Source organism: Amblyomma mixtum, chromosome 2, assembly GCF_055824585.1.
Source record: "Amblyomma mixtum isolate Tamu chromosome 2, ASM5582458v1, whole genome shotgun sequence".
In the NCBI taxonomy this organism is placed as follows: domain Eukaryota; kingdom Metazoa; phylum Arthropoda; class Arachnida; order Ixodida; family Ixodidae; genus Amblyomma; species Amblyomma mixtum.
The window spans coordinates 171,952,666-171,968,788 of NC_143013.1; the positions used below are offsets into that span (position 1 = coordinate 171,952,666).

Consider the following 16,123-nt stretch of genomic DNA (forward strand, 5'->3'; position numbering starts at 1 on the left):
CGCAGCAGCGTTGGCTGCAACCACTACGAGACCTCTTCGGGCGGCGGACGTGCTGTTGTGTTTCTACCCCCCCCCCCCCCCTTAACTCTGTGTGTTCCCGTCACACCTGTGTCCACTCGGACCACGTGGGCCCGATCAGGCAGCTACCGTGAACAATCGCCAAGGTCGACAACCTCGCGACGACCATGGGAAGTGAGATGCTTGGAATGCCCCTCCGAGCCTCAGCGGATTAGTGTAGCAGGAATGTCAAAGGCCATTGTCAGCAGTAAACCCAACGAAATTCCTTGAGGGGAGTGCAGCGGCGACGAAGGCAGGCGAGGCCCAGGAGCTATTGTCCGAGCAACCACCGTGAATGCGGAGGCGACCTGGCGGCGTCGTCACGCTGGCGGATAATTGAAGAATTCTGTGTCCCCGACTCGCGTTCTGGGCAATCGGCGGGGAGGCAAGTTCATTCCCCTGCTGGAGGACTTCGGGAGATTCCTTTCCCGCAGTGCTGGATGAGTCAGCATTCTCCCCCTCTCATCGGCCCAGCTGTGGGAGAGTGGAAAAGCTCGCACCTGCCCAGCCGTGGGTGGTGACAAGAACGTCCCTTCGGTCCATCCGATTGGACAGTGCTCGTCGACCATTATTCCCCAGCCAGGGATCTGGGGAAACCGGACGATATTTAACTCGGCCGTGAGTGTGGCCGAGAGAAGCCTGCTAGCTCCAGTCGACTACGGTTGACGAAGACGTTCCCCTTCCACTGAGAGCCATTCTCAGTCCCGCTCTTGTAAATATTGTAAATATGTGAATACAGTTTTTCCTTCACTTCCCCTACTCCCCGTCTCCGGCCCACGTTTCCTTCCTCCTTCGGCACTGCGGCGGTGCTCCTGGACCCGATGCCTTGTGGGACACGCTTCTAGCATCGACAAATATATCAGCCACCAGTCGGCTGCTGAATTCACATGGCTTTTAGTTCGTGCTACCAGTCGACTCCATGGTCGAATGGTGTATACGCGCGCAAGATCGAACAAACAAACAAACAAACAAACAAACAAACGAACAAACAAACAAACAAAATTACATATTTATCGTTAAGACACAGGCCAGCGCCGAGAAAAAAGAAACAGTTAAAAGGCATCACACAGGTCAGCGCACCTTGCAGCGCTAATTAAAGTAGTAATGTTAAGACATTCAAGCAGCCTGTGGCCAAAAGCGAAGTACTCATGCATGGAGAGAGCTTCGTGGAATCGGTGCCTGGTTTTACTAACTCATGTTATGTAAATGAGTGTTAAACAGGGCTAACGAAGAGTGAGCATTCAACAGTGCAGGGTTACAAAGTAAGCGCTCTTTTCCGAAGATTGTAGGGTCTGCTCGCGGGCGAGTCAAATCTCGCGCCGTTCACCGCGGTTACCCTCGGACCCCTTCTTCCCGAGTGGGGGGGGGCGGTGGGAGCGAGGCTGGGAGAAAGCCTTTATAAGGCGAGACCGGAGAGGCTCGCGGTCTCTTGCTCTTGGACCAGCCCTGCCGAAAGGACCACCTGACCCAGCTGCCACGACGACGACCGGCCCCCCTGATGTGAGAATAAACGTTTGTACGAAGTCCTGCCTCGAGTGACTGCCTGTGCGTCCCCGCGCAGAGGAATTGCCCACAAATAATGGCGCCCAACGTGCGGCTTTAATTAACACCTTGTGGACGATTTCTCTGCCGATTTTGGGATGTGCAGCCAGACTCGTGGCAGGCCCTCTTTGTTCAGGGCCACGCCGGACCGATAGGGTTAAGGAGCGGGTCAGGCGGAATGTTCGCGGGGTAGCGACTTGTTTAGTGTTGTAAATTTGTTAGGGGTTTTGTGTTATTTATGTAGTTTTCGGGCGTTTTCTGTTGTGTATTTCCGCGTGTTTGTAGATAGATTGTTGTGTGTGTGAATGTTCTTGTTGCCGTGAGCAGTTAGCCGGTGCGGCCGGACAGTTAGCGCGAACTATGCCTCCCAGAAAGGATGTTTCAGCCACGGCTTTGGATGGCGGGGCAGCCGGTGGTGAGACGGCCGACGCGGCGGCCGTAATGGGGCAGGTGACAGAGATGTTTGCCGCATTAGCCCGTCAGCTCGGTTCGGTGGCTGGCGCCAACCAGGCCGCAGCATCGGTAGCATCGGCGACAGCATCGCGCCCGCGGATAAATATGGAGGTCCCCTCCTTTTCCGGGTACACGGACGCGAAATCAGTCCACGAGTTTTTACAACAACTCGAGGACTACCAGACGGCTCTGGGCGCCCCAGATGACGTAGTGCTAGGGCAGGTCCTGCCTGTAGCACTCGTCGAGAGCGCGGCGAGATGGAGGCGCTGCCAGCCGACTTTCCAGTCGATGGCGGACTTCAAAGACCGTTTCCGCGCCGAGTTCTTGCCGCCTGATTATGAGCGCCGGATGCTGGATGAGCTCGCGTTGCGCACCCAACACCCAGAGGAAAGCCTCCTCGAGTACGTACGCGCAATGCAAGAGCTGTACAAGAGGGCAGACCCGACGGCAACCGACCGAGATCAGGTTGCGCGTGTGATCAGGCAGTGCCATCCACGCTTCAAGCCGTATCTGCGGGGCCGCAGTTTTACAAACCTCGAGGCCCTATCGCAGGAGGCCAAGACCGTGCAGGCGGATTTACTCGCCGAACTGCGCTACCAGCCGCCCCCCAGGCCGGCCGAATCGCTAGAACCGGGATGCGCATGGGATGGAGGCCGAGAATGCGAGTTGAGGGCTCGGCGCGCCGAGGTAATGGCCGTGGAAAGGCAGGCGGAACCCCCTGTTGCCCCTCGCGCGCTTGACCCGTACGCATTCGAGCAGCGGCGCCGTGCCGGCCTCACAGGCCACGCGCGGAGCGAGCGTCAGGAATGCGCGGAGAAAGGGGAGAGCCGTCCCCAACCGCTTCGTGGAACGAGGGATCCTCCGTCCACGCGGCGGGTGAATGACCGGCTTTGCTGGAATTGCAACCAGCCCGGCCACGTGGCACGCGAATGCCAAGCTAGGCGTATGCAGGGAAACGCCAGGCGCTGGCGGTGATGTCTGGTGGCACCGGCATTTCACCGTCAGCGGGAGAATTTCATGGTTGTCAAGGCGCTAGTCGTCAGGAAAAGAACTCCCGCGCCGGCGACGGGGAGGCCTTTGTCCCGCTCGCCTGTAGAACTCAGGGAGTCGTTCCGCGCTCAAGCCCTTTTATGCTAGTGCAGTTAGCGGGTCGATGCTACTCTGCACTCGTAGACACGGGCTCAACGCTGTCACTGGTCGGTGACGAGGTGTACGAGGCCTGCCGGATAGGTAACATCCGTGTCAGACCGGCCGAAACCCCGTTAAGCTTAGCAGCTGGGGCGGCAAAGGCAAAGGGAGCAGTGCGTCTTACGATGCGCTTTGACGGCAGAAAGCGGAGACATCGCTTCGTCTATCTGCCTGGCTTGTCGATACCAGTAATTCTGGGAAGGGATTTTCTCTCGAGCGAAGGCATTGTGCTCGACATGGGGGAGAATGGCTATCGTTACAGCCAGCTCGCCCCCCTCATTCCCTTCGAAAGCGCATCCTTGCCCGGCTGTGCTGCACAAAAGGTGGGTGTCCACACCTGTGCGACAGGAAGGCAGGTGAGCTCCCTCGAGACGCTGAGAGACGGTGGCCCGTTAGAAGCGATTATTGCGTCTTTCTCAGGACCCAGTAGTCAGCGCCGAAGGCTCGCGGAAACTTTACTCCCGTTTTCGGATTGCTTCACGGAGAAACCGGGCAGAACCGACCTGCTTCAGCACGAGATTCAGACGGGTGATACGCGCCCTTTCAAGTGTAACCCGAGGCCGTTAAGTGCGCATAAGAGGCAGCTTCTCGACTGTGCCCTTGACGAGATGATTGACACCGGTGCGGTGAGACCCTCACAAAGTCCCTGGGCGTCCCCAGTGGTTCTAGCGCCGAAGAAAGATGGATCGGTCAGGCTGTGTGTTGATTATCGTAAGCTCAACTCACTGACGCCTACGGTTGCGTACCCTTTCCAGTCGATCGAGGCTGTGATGTACACGTTAGGGAACGCGAGGTTCTTCACAGTCCTAGATGCAAGCAGAGGGTACCTGCAGATTGAGGTGGCCGAAGGTGACATTGAGAAAACCGCATTCACCTGCCACCGCGGGCTCTTCGAATTTACTCGACTCCCGTTTGGTTTGTCTAACGCCCCGAGCACGTTCATGCGACTGATGGACATCGTGCTGGGCGATGCAAGGTTCAACTACGCCATGGCGTACCTCGACGACGTTGTGATATTCTCACAGTCGTTCGAGGAGCACCTCATTCACCTGAATTCCGTTCTCGATAGAATGAGACGTGCCGGTCTAACCATAAATCCAAAGAAAGTGCAGTTGGCATCGAAGAGAGTGAACCTCTTGGGCTTTGTCGTGGATGATGGCACACTGAGACCGAATGATGACAAACTGCAGGCAATTCTGAACTACCCCTGCCCCATGGATGTGAAAAGCTTGCAGAGGTTTTTGGGGATGGTTGCGTTCTACAGGCAATTCATCCCGCGCTGTTCGGAGCTTGCAAGGCCGCTGAACCTGCTGTTGCGTAAAGGCTCGAAGTGGGTCTGGGGCAAGGAACAGAGTGACGCATTTGTTGCCTTGGCTCGCGCGATAGCGAATACCGCTAGTCTGCGCCTCCCCGACCTGAACAAGCAGTTTGTCTTGCAGACAGACGCTAGTGACTACGGTGTTGGAGCTGTTTTGTTGCAGGAACACGAGGGCAAACTGCGCCCTGTCGCGTTCGCTAGTCGCACGCTCACATCGGCGGAGCGGAATTACTCCGTGACCGAAAAAGAATGCCTGGCGATCATGTTCGCATTGTCCAAGTTCGACATGTACCTAGACGGAGCGGTCTTCACCGTGCAGACAGATCATCAGGCATTGTCTTGGTTAAAGAGGCTCAAGAACCCCGCAGGCAGACTCGCGAGATGGGCGCTGACGTTGCAACGTTACGCGTACGCCATCGAGTACCGCCGGGGCAGCCTTGAACAAGGTGGCCGATGCTTTATCGCGCACACCATGGAATGCTGGCGGAAGCGCTTCAGAGGCGCAGCCCAGCTTTGTAAAAAGCGGCGTCACCGCTGTTGGAGAGGAAGAGAGGGCGGACGGGAGTGTCGCGCCCTGTTTGGAGAGAGAGGAGACGGACAAAGGTCCCGCACGGTGCTGTGACGGAAGGGAAACACAGCAGCTCGTGGCGGCGACCGCTCGCCTGCCTAGGAGCGAGGCAGAAAGAAATCTGTCTTGTGGAGTAGCGGTCAGTAGAGAAGAGCTGATCGAGGCCCAGAAAGCAGACGGTCTTTGCCAGCGGGTGCTGAAGGAGCTTGCGAGCAGCGCAGCTTGCACCGGGAACGCTGAGGGCAAGTACGACGCGTATCTGCTGGGCGATGATGGCTTGCTGCTCCGCTACATCCCCCAACTTGACGAGGAAGCGGCGATAGCATCCCCTTTCCGAGTCGTGGTCCCGAGAAGGTTGCGGAAACGGTTCCTGCAGTACTTCCATGACTCAGCGCTGGCAGGCCATGGCAGCGGCAGTAAGACTTACGACAAGTTATGCCGTGTCGCGACCTGGCCAGGCATGAGAAAGGATGTGCTGGGATACTCCCGTACCTGCCCGGTATGCCAGGTAGCCAAGCCTCGGGCGGGCAAGCCCGCTGGCATGATGAAGGCGGTAGTTAGCAACTACCCGTGGCAAGTGGTCGCGTGCGATATCATGGGACCCCTCCCTCGGTCCGCACGCGGAAACCAATTCATCCTGGTAATAACGGACCACTATTCCAAGTGGGTTGAGGTTTTCCCCCTTAGGAAGCTTGTGTCGGAACGAATTTGGGAAAAACTGTTGGAGACTTTCACTCGTTTCGGTTTCCCTTCCGACCTGATTACAGACAATGCTTCGTATTTCACAAGCAAAGTCTTTGTAGACTCCTGTCGGGCGCTTCAAATCCGCCACAGGAGAACGAGTCCCTACCACGCTCAGAGCAACATAACCGAGCGGGTGAATCGAAATCTGAAGAGCATGCTGGTCGCGACGACCGAGCAGCACAGAGATTGGGACGCGCGGCTGTCCGAACTGGCGTTCGCTACAAGGACAACCGTGAACAGGTCAGTGGGTATTACACCCGCTTACTTGAATTTTGGGAGAGAGATCGCTTTTCCGCTAGAGAATGCCCTACTCGACGCGGCGGGGCCTGCGCCCCCTCCGCTTTCGCAGTACGCGCAAGGCTCCGGGAGCGCCTGGAGGCAGCGCAGCGAGCAGCCCGCGAAAACCTCGATGTGGCGCGCATGGAGCAGGCGGATCAGTACAACAAAGGTCGCCGTCACGTCGTTTTCAACACGGGCGACTTAGTACTCAAGAGAACGCACCCACTTAGTAACGCAGCGCGCGGTTTCGCCGCGTCGCTAGCGCACAAGTGGGCTGGGCCGTACGAAGTTACGGCACGGACTACGCCGCTCACCTACCAGTTGCGGTTGTTGACAAACGGCGAAACCGCCGGTCCGGTGCATGTCGCTGATTTGAAGGCTTTCCACCTTCGCAAGGACGATGGCTGCGAAGCGGTGGAAAATCAGCGCGATGCGGCGATCTCACCCCCGGGAGGACGAGCAGGTAGCGGTGCGGTTCGCAACCCACGCTACAACCTGAGGACCAGGTAGCACCCGTGTCTCTCGATTAATTATCACTCGCAGTGCTCTCGCCCTCTCAGTATGTCTTCTAGGAAGCTCCAGCGGACCGACGCCCGTGGCTCGGACTCCAGAAGGCAAGGCAGACCACCGTCGAACGGTGGCCGCCATCAAGGCGCGCCACCCGGCTGGCGGCAGGAGCCGCGCGAGTGGCGCAGGTTCCACGGCCGCGGTGGCACCGCCCGCCAAACCACATGCCTAACCACTGGAGAGCACCTCCCAGTGGTGCAGGCCAACGCAAGAGGGCCAGTGACGACCAGGCGCAGGGCCCCCCTCAGCACCCAGCCGGCGCTTCGGCCGCCGAGCAGCCGCAACCCAAGCGGCCCAGGGTCCTGCGGCACGTGGCCACCTGGACCACGGTCGCCAACGGAGCGGCCATCTCGTACTGCGCGCGGTCCAGGTGGCGGGACCAGGCGCAGCCCCTTCGCGGCGGAAGGGCGCTTGGCGGCTGCAGCGCCTTCCCCCGCTGCGCCACTGCAGAGGGGCAGCCCGGAGGAGGCGGCCCTTAGCAATCCTCCAGTCCAGCCGCCCAGACCTGCTGTCCCCGGCGGCCGAGGAGCTTTGGAGGGCGCTGCCGGCAGGGCCCCCAGCGGAGCCAGGCGCCTCGCCCCCCCAGGTGGCTCGTGAGGAGCCCGTCCAGCCAGCGGTGAGCGGCCCCCCGGCGAGCACCCCTCCCCCCTGCGACGACTCTATGGACCCGGACCCGGAGGTCATCGAACGCCTGCTGGCGGACCCCGGGACGGACGTTTGAGGGGGGGGGAGATGTAGGGTCTGCTCGCGGGCGAGTCAAATCTCGCGCCGTTCACCGCGGTTACCCTCGGACCCCTTCTTCCCGAGTGGGGGGGGCGGTGGGAGCGAGGCTGGGAGAAAGCCTTTATAAGGCGAGACCGGAGAGGCTCGCGGTCTCTTGCTCTTGGACCAGCCCTGCCGAAAGGACCACCTGACCCAGCTGCCACGACGACGACCGGCCCCCCTGATGTGAGAATAAACGTTTGTACGAAGTCCTGCCTCGAGTGACTGCCTGTGCGTCCCCGCGCAGAGGAATTGCCCACAAACGAGCAGACCCTACAAGATATACAGCCGACCTTAAAAATGACGGTTCACATGTTTTCTTCGATATGCACTATCAGACGGCTCGTTATGGATGTGCTTGTCGCACGGTAGCGGCGCGTTACATCGGCAGTTCAGCGTGCGTCTATATTTTCGGTATCTGCGAAAGTTGTACGTAGGGCATAGCGTGATCGACGGGAAGCTAGCGCTGCGGCTTGAGCCTCCTTTTCCTTTTCCTTGAGCCTTTTCCACTCCACCATCCTGGAGTGGAAAACACCACCTCAGTAATGCAAGTCAGTTGTCAACAAATAAAGTGCAAGCTCGACGCCGGCAAGAGAGGGCAGAATTCTCGGTCGGGTTTTTAATGCGAAAGCCTTTCTTGTCTCATGAGTGGCGTGTGCAGAGTCGACCAGACTTGTCCGGAGCGCTCGAGAGCGGTGTGCTGGGGTGGGAATGAAGTTAAATCTCATCGCAGCTGCTTTGCTGGTGGTAAGCCGCTGGTGCCTGTGTGGTGCACATGACTATTAGGCGTCTCCCCAGCGCAAGCATTATCAGCGAAAGTCAATGCCTTCTTTAGAATTTCGCATAATTTCCACCGGACGGCACCGCTCGAGCGCTCTAGATAGGTGTGATCCACTCTACAAGACCTGTCGATAGAGCGCGTCATCAAAGTGTGAATAATCCTTCTTAGGGGCCATTACATGGCCTTGGAACCGGGAGATCAACTGAAATTGCTCTCCTAACGCTCAAGGAATTTGTGCTAGATAACATCAATCAGAATTACTTTACTTTAGGCCTTTTCGTGGATTTCACGAAAGCCTTTGATTGTTTAAGCCATACAACATTCTCATAACTAAACTGCCCAGGTATGGAGTCCGGGGCATACCTCTAGAATTAAATAGTACCTAAGCAGCTGAACACAAATGGTATGCTTGGGAAATCACCGATCAAGCTTTCTACCCGTTAATAACGGAGTTCCACAAGGAAGCCTCTTGGGGGCCTCTATTGTTTAATGCTTTTATCAATGATATTGTCCTCATTGACAGATCAGAGAAGTTTATCATACATGCTGATGATTGTTCCACACTTATGTCGGGGCCAGACGCAGGCTTGTTTGTAAAGCAATATGAGGACTTTCTTTTAAATTATTCTTGTGGACACAATCGAATGGACTGAAACTGAGACCAACTAAAACCAAAATTATTGTTTTCAGAGCAAAAAAATAAAACAATTCAAGTTAATCACCCAATAATTTATGAAACCCAGAATATTGAAATTGTAGAATCACACAATATACTTGGAGTCACGTTTAATACCAACTTGAACTAGGACTTTCATGTTGTGAAGATATGCAAAAAAATTACACAGCAGCTGGGGCTATCTCACGCTGCCGAACGTTCCTTCCAACGCATATAAATGTCCAGATGTATCACGCATTATTTGCTTCCCACATCAGTTATTCCAATCTTGTCTGGCGCATCATTAGAAGTGCTATAACGAGCACAAAATTCTTACAGTCCAAAAAATGATCATCTGGTACATCGGAAATCAGCCACACCTCCCACACTCTGGTCACTTGTTTGCAAGATAATCCCCTGACACCTTTGTACGACTTTAGAATTTTGGGTACGTTTTATTCTTCAAAGCGCCCATTTCATGATTTCCTAATTGCAACCGCATCACTACAGCGCCACGAACATATCGTTTCTACTAGGAGCACTGATAAGTGGTACATTCCGCTCTTCCGAACTAATTATAAACATCAGTCACTAAAAGAATCTCCCTTCAGTTCTACATCTTTCATGCTAAGCCTACGATAAACCAGTTAAGGCAGCAATTTCTTAAACCGTTATCACATAAATATTTAAACACTGCCTTGGATGCTGTTTACTTGAAAAATATTGTTCACTTTATTGTGTTGTGTGTTATTGTTTCTTTTTAATTAATCATGTATAAGCCTTTTTTTTTCCTTTTTTATTTCCATTTATACCTGTAATATGTTTTCCTGTGTGCAGGACATTAGAAGATGTATAACTTGACATTAAAAATTTTGCTTTAAATATTGAAATTTCAGTTGGTATCTCTTCTGCATCTGTAACATGCACTGAATATCTAATGACATTATGCTCACTGATCACTGATTGCACTGTTCCAATACTGATTACTTTTCTAGCTACTTGCTATATATATATTGCGTGTCCTCATGTATGAAAATGCCAGTTGCTATATTTGCTTTCCCCTGGTGTTGGCATCTTCACGCTGCCCTACCTTGCTGTGGTCTCCTGGGCCCAGTAAAGCTGCCTCGAGCAGCTTTTTCCCCCAACAGCTCTTACCATGTATATGGTGAAATAAATGAAATTACGAATTAGCATGAATGAATAATTAAGTAAGCGGAATTATTTAACGGGTAATTAATTAATTGTACGAAGTAATTGGTCTAGTCAGTCAATTGGTCCATACATTATTGGGAAGTTTAATCGAATTGATCAATTAGTTAATCACTAATGAATTAAAGAAATCCAAATGCGCGATCAAAATGAATAATGAATTGGGTAATTATTTATTGACCGAATCAGTTCAATTACTGAATTACTTCACACAATCATCGGTGTTTTAATCTAATTGTTGAATTCATTTATTAATACTTTGGTCCCAGGCGCTCTAGCAACGGGACCCACGTCTTCGGTTGTAGTAGAGCCGAACGTAGAGCCAAAGCACGACTTAGAACGGCAAAGGCATCATGAAAGGAACACGAAGCACACATAATCGGCAGTAAGTAAGAGGAGTGCTTTCGCGTTACTGCAACCAGACAGACTTGAAGGGCTACTGCATCACTTTTTTGAGAATTTCGCGAAATTCGAGGATTCAAATCTATATAGGCTGTGCGTAAAGCATGCCAAGTGTTTTTGCACTAGCATTTAAGATAGTGACGTAATCGACAATTGAATTATGTACTTCTCCTCAATGCACCGGAGAAGTGCAGAGAAACTCAGCTTGACGTCACGGAAGGTATGATTTCAAATTACCTCTGTCGTCAGCCACACCCTGGCCCTGACTTGTTAGAAGCTGCCAAACAACTCTCGGCAAGGTTTGCCTTCGGTGTCTTTGGTTTTTTCCTTCAAAGCAGGCGTTTTTGCGTTGGAAATGTACCGATACCTACGATGACGTCCTCATGCGCCACCCTCTCGGCGTTGTGCGCTGCGGAGAAGCTTGAAGGGCGTCCGGGTTTTAATTGCCGATTACTTCACTATTTCAAGTGCTAGCCCAAAAAGATTTCGCATGCTTTACCTGCAGGTTTCACACATTCGACCCTCTTAAGCTCGTTGATTTCTAAAACCGACGCAGTTTCCCTTCCAGAGCACCCCTGGAATTTTTTCGCGTGGATAGCCTATATCTTCCATGCGTATTTCACTTCTGCACTTCCACTCCAGATGCCGGAGTGGGAGGTGCACACGGGCATATATGGTGGTGGTATGCACTCACGATGTCTTGCACGATGGGCATCATGAGCAGGCTGAGCGTCCGGTTGTTGGTGGTCTCGGCCAGCACAGACGAGATGGTGGCCAGTATGGCCTGCACCTCGATGTGCGAGCGCGCTGTCCAGAAGGTGGGCTTGAACAGCCTGAACAGGTGCGGCAGCAGGTCGTAATCCTGCGCCCACGCGCAGACAATTCCGTTGAAACAGTTTCCAGTAAGCGCTCCCTGGGCGTCCCCATTCTGTACTCGCTGGATTTCAGTGTACGTGCTATCGTGAGCAGAGCCCCCCTCCAAGTTGCCGTCCCACTCTGCGTGGCGGCGCCACCTGACAAAGCTCTTCAGGTGTCAAGACGGGCCTGCTGTGCCGGTCTAACCACCAGAAGTGCTTTGTCAGGTGGAGCCTTCATACAGAGTGTCACGGGTCGGAACATTGAGGGTGGGGGACGGGGGGCTCTTTTGCTCACGATAGTACACCTGGTGCTGGCGTGGTGGAAGCGGCAGTGGGACCGGTTTGCAACAGTCCAGGGAGGAGGTGAGTTGGCATCTTTAGCTGCATTCGATTCAGGCATGGTTCTCTGCACCGCCGGAACCGGTTCACGGTGCGCTGCACCAAAGCGCTCGATTCACAGCGCCCCCTGCACCACCGTCCGCGATTGATTTTGGTGCAGTCGTGGTGCCTCATCGGTGCAAAGAACCGCGGCACTCTCAGAGATGGAGTTGCAGGATAGTGGTGCACGTTTTTGACGGCGTAAGCAGACGACGCGCGCAGTTGTTATCAGTGGCCAACTAAAGGACGTTTTCCCCGTGGTCGACGGATCCGGCGTCATTCTGCGGCGCCTCTTGAATTCGAAGCTGAAATACCCAGCCACTACGTTTTCGTAGTAGTTGGGGATTCTGTTGCGGTCCGTCCGAACTAACTGTGTTGCTGCAAAAGAAAGCACCGCGTCGGCTTCCTCATCTTCGCTGTCAGACGACTGCAAAAATTACATAAAAATGGATTCGGCAATGTCGTCGTCCACGAGGCACGAGGCACGAAAAACAGACGCACCGCAACAACACACTATGCGAGGCATTTTCAAAGGCTATGATGTGCACATTGCTCCTCAGACTGCCGACAAGTTAGAACAGCAGCTGGTCCGAGTTAAAGACCTCCTAGAACGCCAAGATACCCTGGTAAGGCTGTGACGCTGCCTACACTGGCGAAACTGGAATTTTCAGACGAAGGCTCAAAGAGCACCAGAATGACGTCATGAACGGCCGCTCTACATCTAATGCTTTGGCAGAACACAACGCGTCAACAGGACGCCCCATTGACTGGCAGGAAGCATCCATGATTGCCACAGAGAAAAACTTGTCATCGTGCCTCCTTTTGGAATCATTCCATGTACATAGCACAAAGCATGCTCTTAAGAGAACACGTGGTAATCTGCCAGAAATCTACAATCACTCACTAGGAAATTTTAACCGTATATAAGCCACTGTCGTTCCATGCAGCGCTCTATTTGATCAAGGGGACCCGTACGGACCCCGAAACGTCGTTCCCTTTTGAAGAATTTGTTGGCGAGTGTATGTTTGTTATTTACGCTATGTACGCTATGTACCTAATAATAGGTACGCTATTCACCAATTATTTACGCTATGTATGCGCTACACCACGACGGACCGTGATCACGCCTGCACGAGTACCGAATAGCAGACGACAAAGCCTCTGCATGCACGCGCTCGATTGGAAATCTCCGCACCAGTGATTTGTCGCGCTGCTGACACGCTGCACGTGCACCAAAAAACTGGAATTGCACCGCGCCGGCACCAACGCAACTTTTTCAGAATTGGTGCATAGAACCAGTTCTGAAACGAACAGACCTTTTGTGTGCACGATAGTTTGGCTTGGTTAATGAGGGTTTAACGTCCCAAACCGAGTAAGGCTATGGAGGGACGTCATAGCGAAGGGCTTCGGATAATTTCGACTACTTGGGGCTCTTTGACGTGCACTGTCATCGCGATGAAAGGTCTGTATATACCTCCACGAGCTTGCTGGCCACCTGGACGCCTCCGAGGACGAAGACTATGCCCCAGGGCACCCTGGACCAGGCGTGGCGCACCATGGACCACGTCCTGACGAACAGCGAGCCAGACGCGCTCACCAGCAGCGCCGCCGACGCCAGCAGGGCCAGAAGCGTCAGCCTGCGTGGGTCGCATCGGAAGTGTCAGCGAGACCGCAGCGGTGGCCTACAGGGGTTTGGGCATCTGCGTCGTATTCGGGAGGTGTGGAGTTCGATCCCCAGTGCCGATAAGTGCCAAATGGGTACGGGTCTTCCTCTAGCTGGGTGCGCTCGGTTTCTATGCGGTGAAACTCTTAAAAAAATGTCGTAATCGAACCCACTTCGTGCCGGTCTAAAAAAAAAAGAGGAACCCGTACGCCAGAAATCTCCTTGGCTAGGCTTTCCTTAGAGTGATGAAATCGAGTCCTAAATGTCAAGGAGGGCTGTTCCTATTAGCACCGTCTCTTGCGTCCTTGATTTCGTCCCTCAGGTGCTTTTCGATTTTCCCTGTGGGTTGGGACGTAGTTAATTTCGATCTGATTTGTGGCCGGTTTCTTGAAATAATATGTCCACAATGGAACCATGGTGACGTCTGGTTGGTTGGTTTATGGGGTTTAACGTCCCAAAGCGGCTCAGGCTACGAGAGATGCCGTAGTGAAGGGCTCCGGAAATTTCTACGTCCTGGGTGACGTCTGATAACAAAGCAAGTGGTATTGGCCAGGCGAGTAACCACGACTCTTCAGTGACAAGCGTCGCAGTATGAAACAATCTAAACGTGCACTCTTAACCGAAAATGGCAAAATGGAACTAACTGCAGCAATTAATCCTCGCGACGAGCGGCTTGTCTTTAGGTCACCCAACCGTGGCTGATGTCGCATTGCAGTTAGTTTCCAAGGGAGTAATGGCTGTCGAAACGGAGGTAGTTGCCAAAGGATAAACATCTTTCTCATCATCAACCTCTCCTGACTTAATGGTGCGCCACTTAGCGGGGAAAATCAACCTCTAAACTGTAAGATGGTATGCTTCATCGCTGTGTTGTTTTCCTCACGCTGTACTGTAAGTATTCGGACGCCGATATCCGCTTTAAATTTTCCTCTAGGTGATTTAGAGCGCAGCTAACGCGACCTTCGCCGCGCAGTGTGCATGCAAGCCGTCCAGGGGGCGCTCCCTTGCCTGATGTCACTCCCTATGTATCCCGCGGGCACGCACATCACCAGGGCCAGCGCGAAGCCGTGCACGGCGAGAGCGCCCGCGAGTCTGCGAGAGAGAGAGGAGAACAGGAGGAGAGTCCGTTTCATTCGTGAACCTTCACATCAGGCTGGCCGGCCGCACTCACGATTGCGTGCCGAGCGCCTTCAGCTTGGTGTAAGCAGTCTGCACGGCGGCTGAGTGCTCGGTGTTCATGTCCTCCGGCTCACTGCGCAAGTAAGTCAGACAGTGACTGACAGCGCATCTGCTTTCGAAAGGTGACAGTCGCCGCTTAATTCTCCAGATATATTCCGACCACATAAGTGCACCAATGTCTCAATAACTGAGAGCATTTCCTTGTGGGCTCAGTTAGCAAGATTTCATAGATTGTGGAATGCTACGTCCTGAAAAGAAGTGGGCAACACGGCAGGGAACAACGTACAAAAAACTTAACAACAGGGATAGAACACTTTTAATGATGCGATAGCAGTCAGAAAGAATGACGAGCGACTGAGGGAAGCAATATATATATATTTTACCCACATTATCTAGGGAGCATCGTTAGGCCTTCGAGAACATACATAAATTACAATCTACCACGTAGCAACAAAAAAAAAAGGTAGAGTAGTCGATCAGTTTGATACAAAAATATTGGAGGGCCTAAGCTCCGCGTTAAGGGAATGACGCGATAGCGTAAAGGGGCTAATTCCCATATATGAAGGACGTCATCGCTACTTTGCTCTCATAGATCCCTGCGAATCCTGATACCCCTCCTGGCGCCGTGGTGCAGCGGTTAAGCGATGCGCCACTGCCCTGCGATGGCAGGTGCTGCCACCTGTGCGCCTTGTGCGCCCCAAGTTTCTCTTCCCGGGCGACCAATCATTACTGCAACCTGCCACGGTGGATAGCCTGCTCCCGATCCGTCGGGTAGGTTGTGATGACGCCACAAGGTGGCGTGACCTAAGTTGGTGGCTCACCTAGGTTACTCTCTGGGCACCACCTGCCAGAGGCATGCTCGTGATTTGTCGCTCACAACGCCGACGCCGCATTTTCCGGGTAGCGGGGCCTTCAAACGCTATCGCGTTAGGACAGCAGCAGCGGGGGCCAAAAGTGAACGGGACGCAGTGCGATTGCTTTCCACCGGCAACGCTATACAGCACGCCGACCGCCCCGTCTGCGCACTCACTAGGGAAGCACGTGCGCCCAGGAGAGGTAGCAGTAGGCGACCAGCAGCGCCGCCACGCAGCCGGGAAGCGTCAGCACGCACCACGAAGAGGCCGTCATGTCCGCCTCCGGGGAGGGCACGCTTCTGGAATCGCCGAGCAGCCAGCTGTTAGCCATAGCTATTACTAATAGCTATGGGTCTTGCGGGTACAGCGGCAACTTAGTCCACAACGCGCCAATATAAGGTGATACGTGGTCGGTCAGAGCAATAGTGGTAATTAAAAGGACACTGAGGACGAACTGAGGATGGGTTGTGTAGGTTCTAATAACAAAGAGAATACTCCCTCACCGAAAACGAGGCCTTTATTAGAAAGGGTTCGACTTTTAGGGTTTTTACTTTTTGAGAATTCCGTGGACTTTCGTCCGTATTTATTGCAGTACGTACCTAGTTTTCTTCTCGGTGAATATTCAGTGAGAGTCAGCAAGAAATATATATGGACTGCCTCTAGACCATTT

General features: G+C 53.6%; 2 protein-coding genes across 3 annotated transcripts in view; one reads left to right on the top strand and one right to left on the bottom strand.

The window, feature by feature from the left end:
- LOC149361618 (uncharacterized) overlaps nucleotides 1-16,123 on the bottom strand; it is a 63,319-nt gene that overhangs the window by 6,923 nt on the left and 40,273 nt on the right. The window contains exons 10-13 of one of the 2 annotated variants that reach the window (XM_089572737.1): nucleotides 15,630-15,752; nucleotides 14,592-14,672; nucleotides 13,235-13,397; nucleotides 11,220-11,387 (exon numbers count right to left, since the gene is read on the bottom strand). In XM_089572737.1, coding sequence (XP_089428863.1) covers nucleotides 11,220-11,387; nucleotides 13,235-13,397; nucleotides 14,592-14,672; nucleotides 15,630-15,752 — 535 coding nt within the window. Of the gene's footprint in view, nucleotides 1-11,219; nucleotides 11,388-13,234; nucleotides 13,398-14,284; nucleotides 14,513-14,591; nucleotides 14,673-15,629; nucleotides 15,753-16,123 lie in introns of those variants that run through there. The other variant, XM_089572736.1, reaches the window with a different exon arrangement.
- On the top strand, nucleotides 1,456-7,644 carry LOC149361619 (uncharacterized). The gene is made up of 2 exons (XM_089572738.1): nucleotides 1,456-1,557; nucleotides 6,693-7,644. The coding sequence occupies exon 2, from the start codon at nucleotides 6,711-6,713 to the stop codon at nucleotides 7,311-7,313; it is 603 nt and encodes a 200-aa protein (XP_089428864.1). The 5' UTR covers nucleotides 1,456-1,557; nucleotides 6,693-6,710; the 3' UTR covers nucleotides 7,314-7,644.

What these genes read in the sequence shown, in the direction of transcription:
- LOC149361619 (XM_089572738.1), top strand. Translation starts at nt 6,711, where the DNA reads ATGTCTTCTAGGAAGCTCCAGCGGACCGACGCCCGTGGCTCGGACTCC.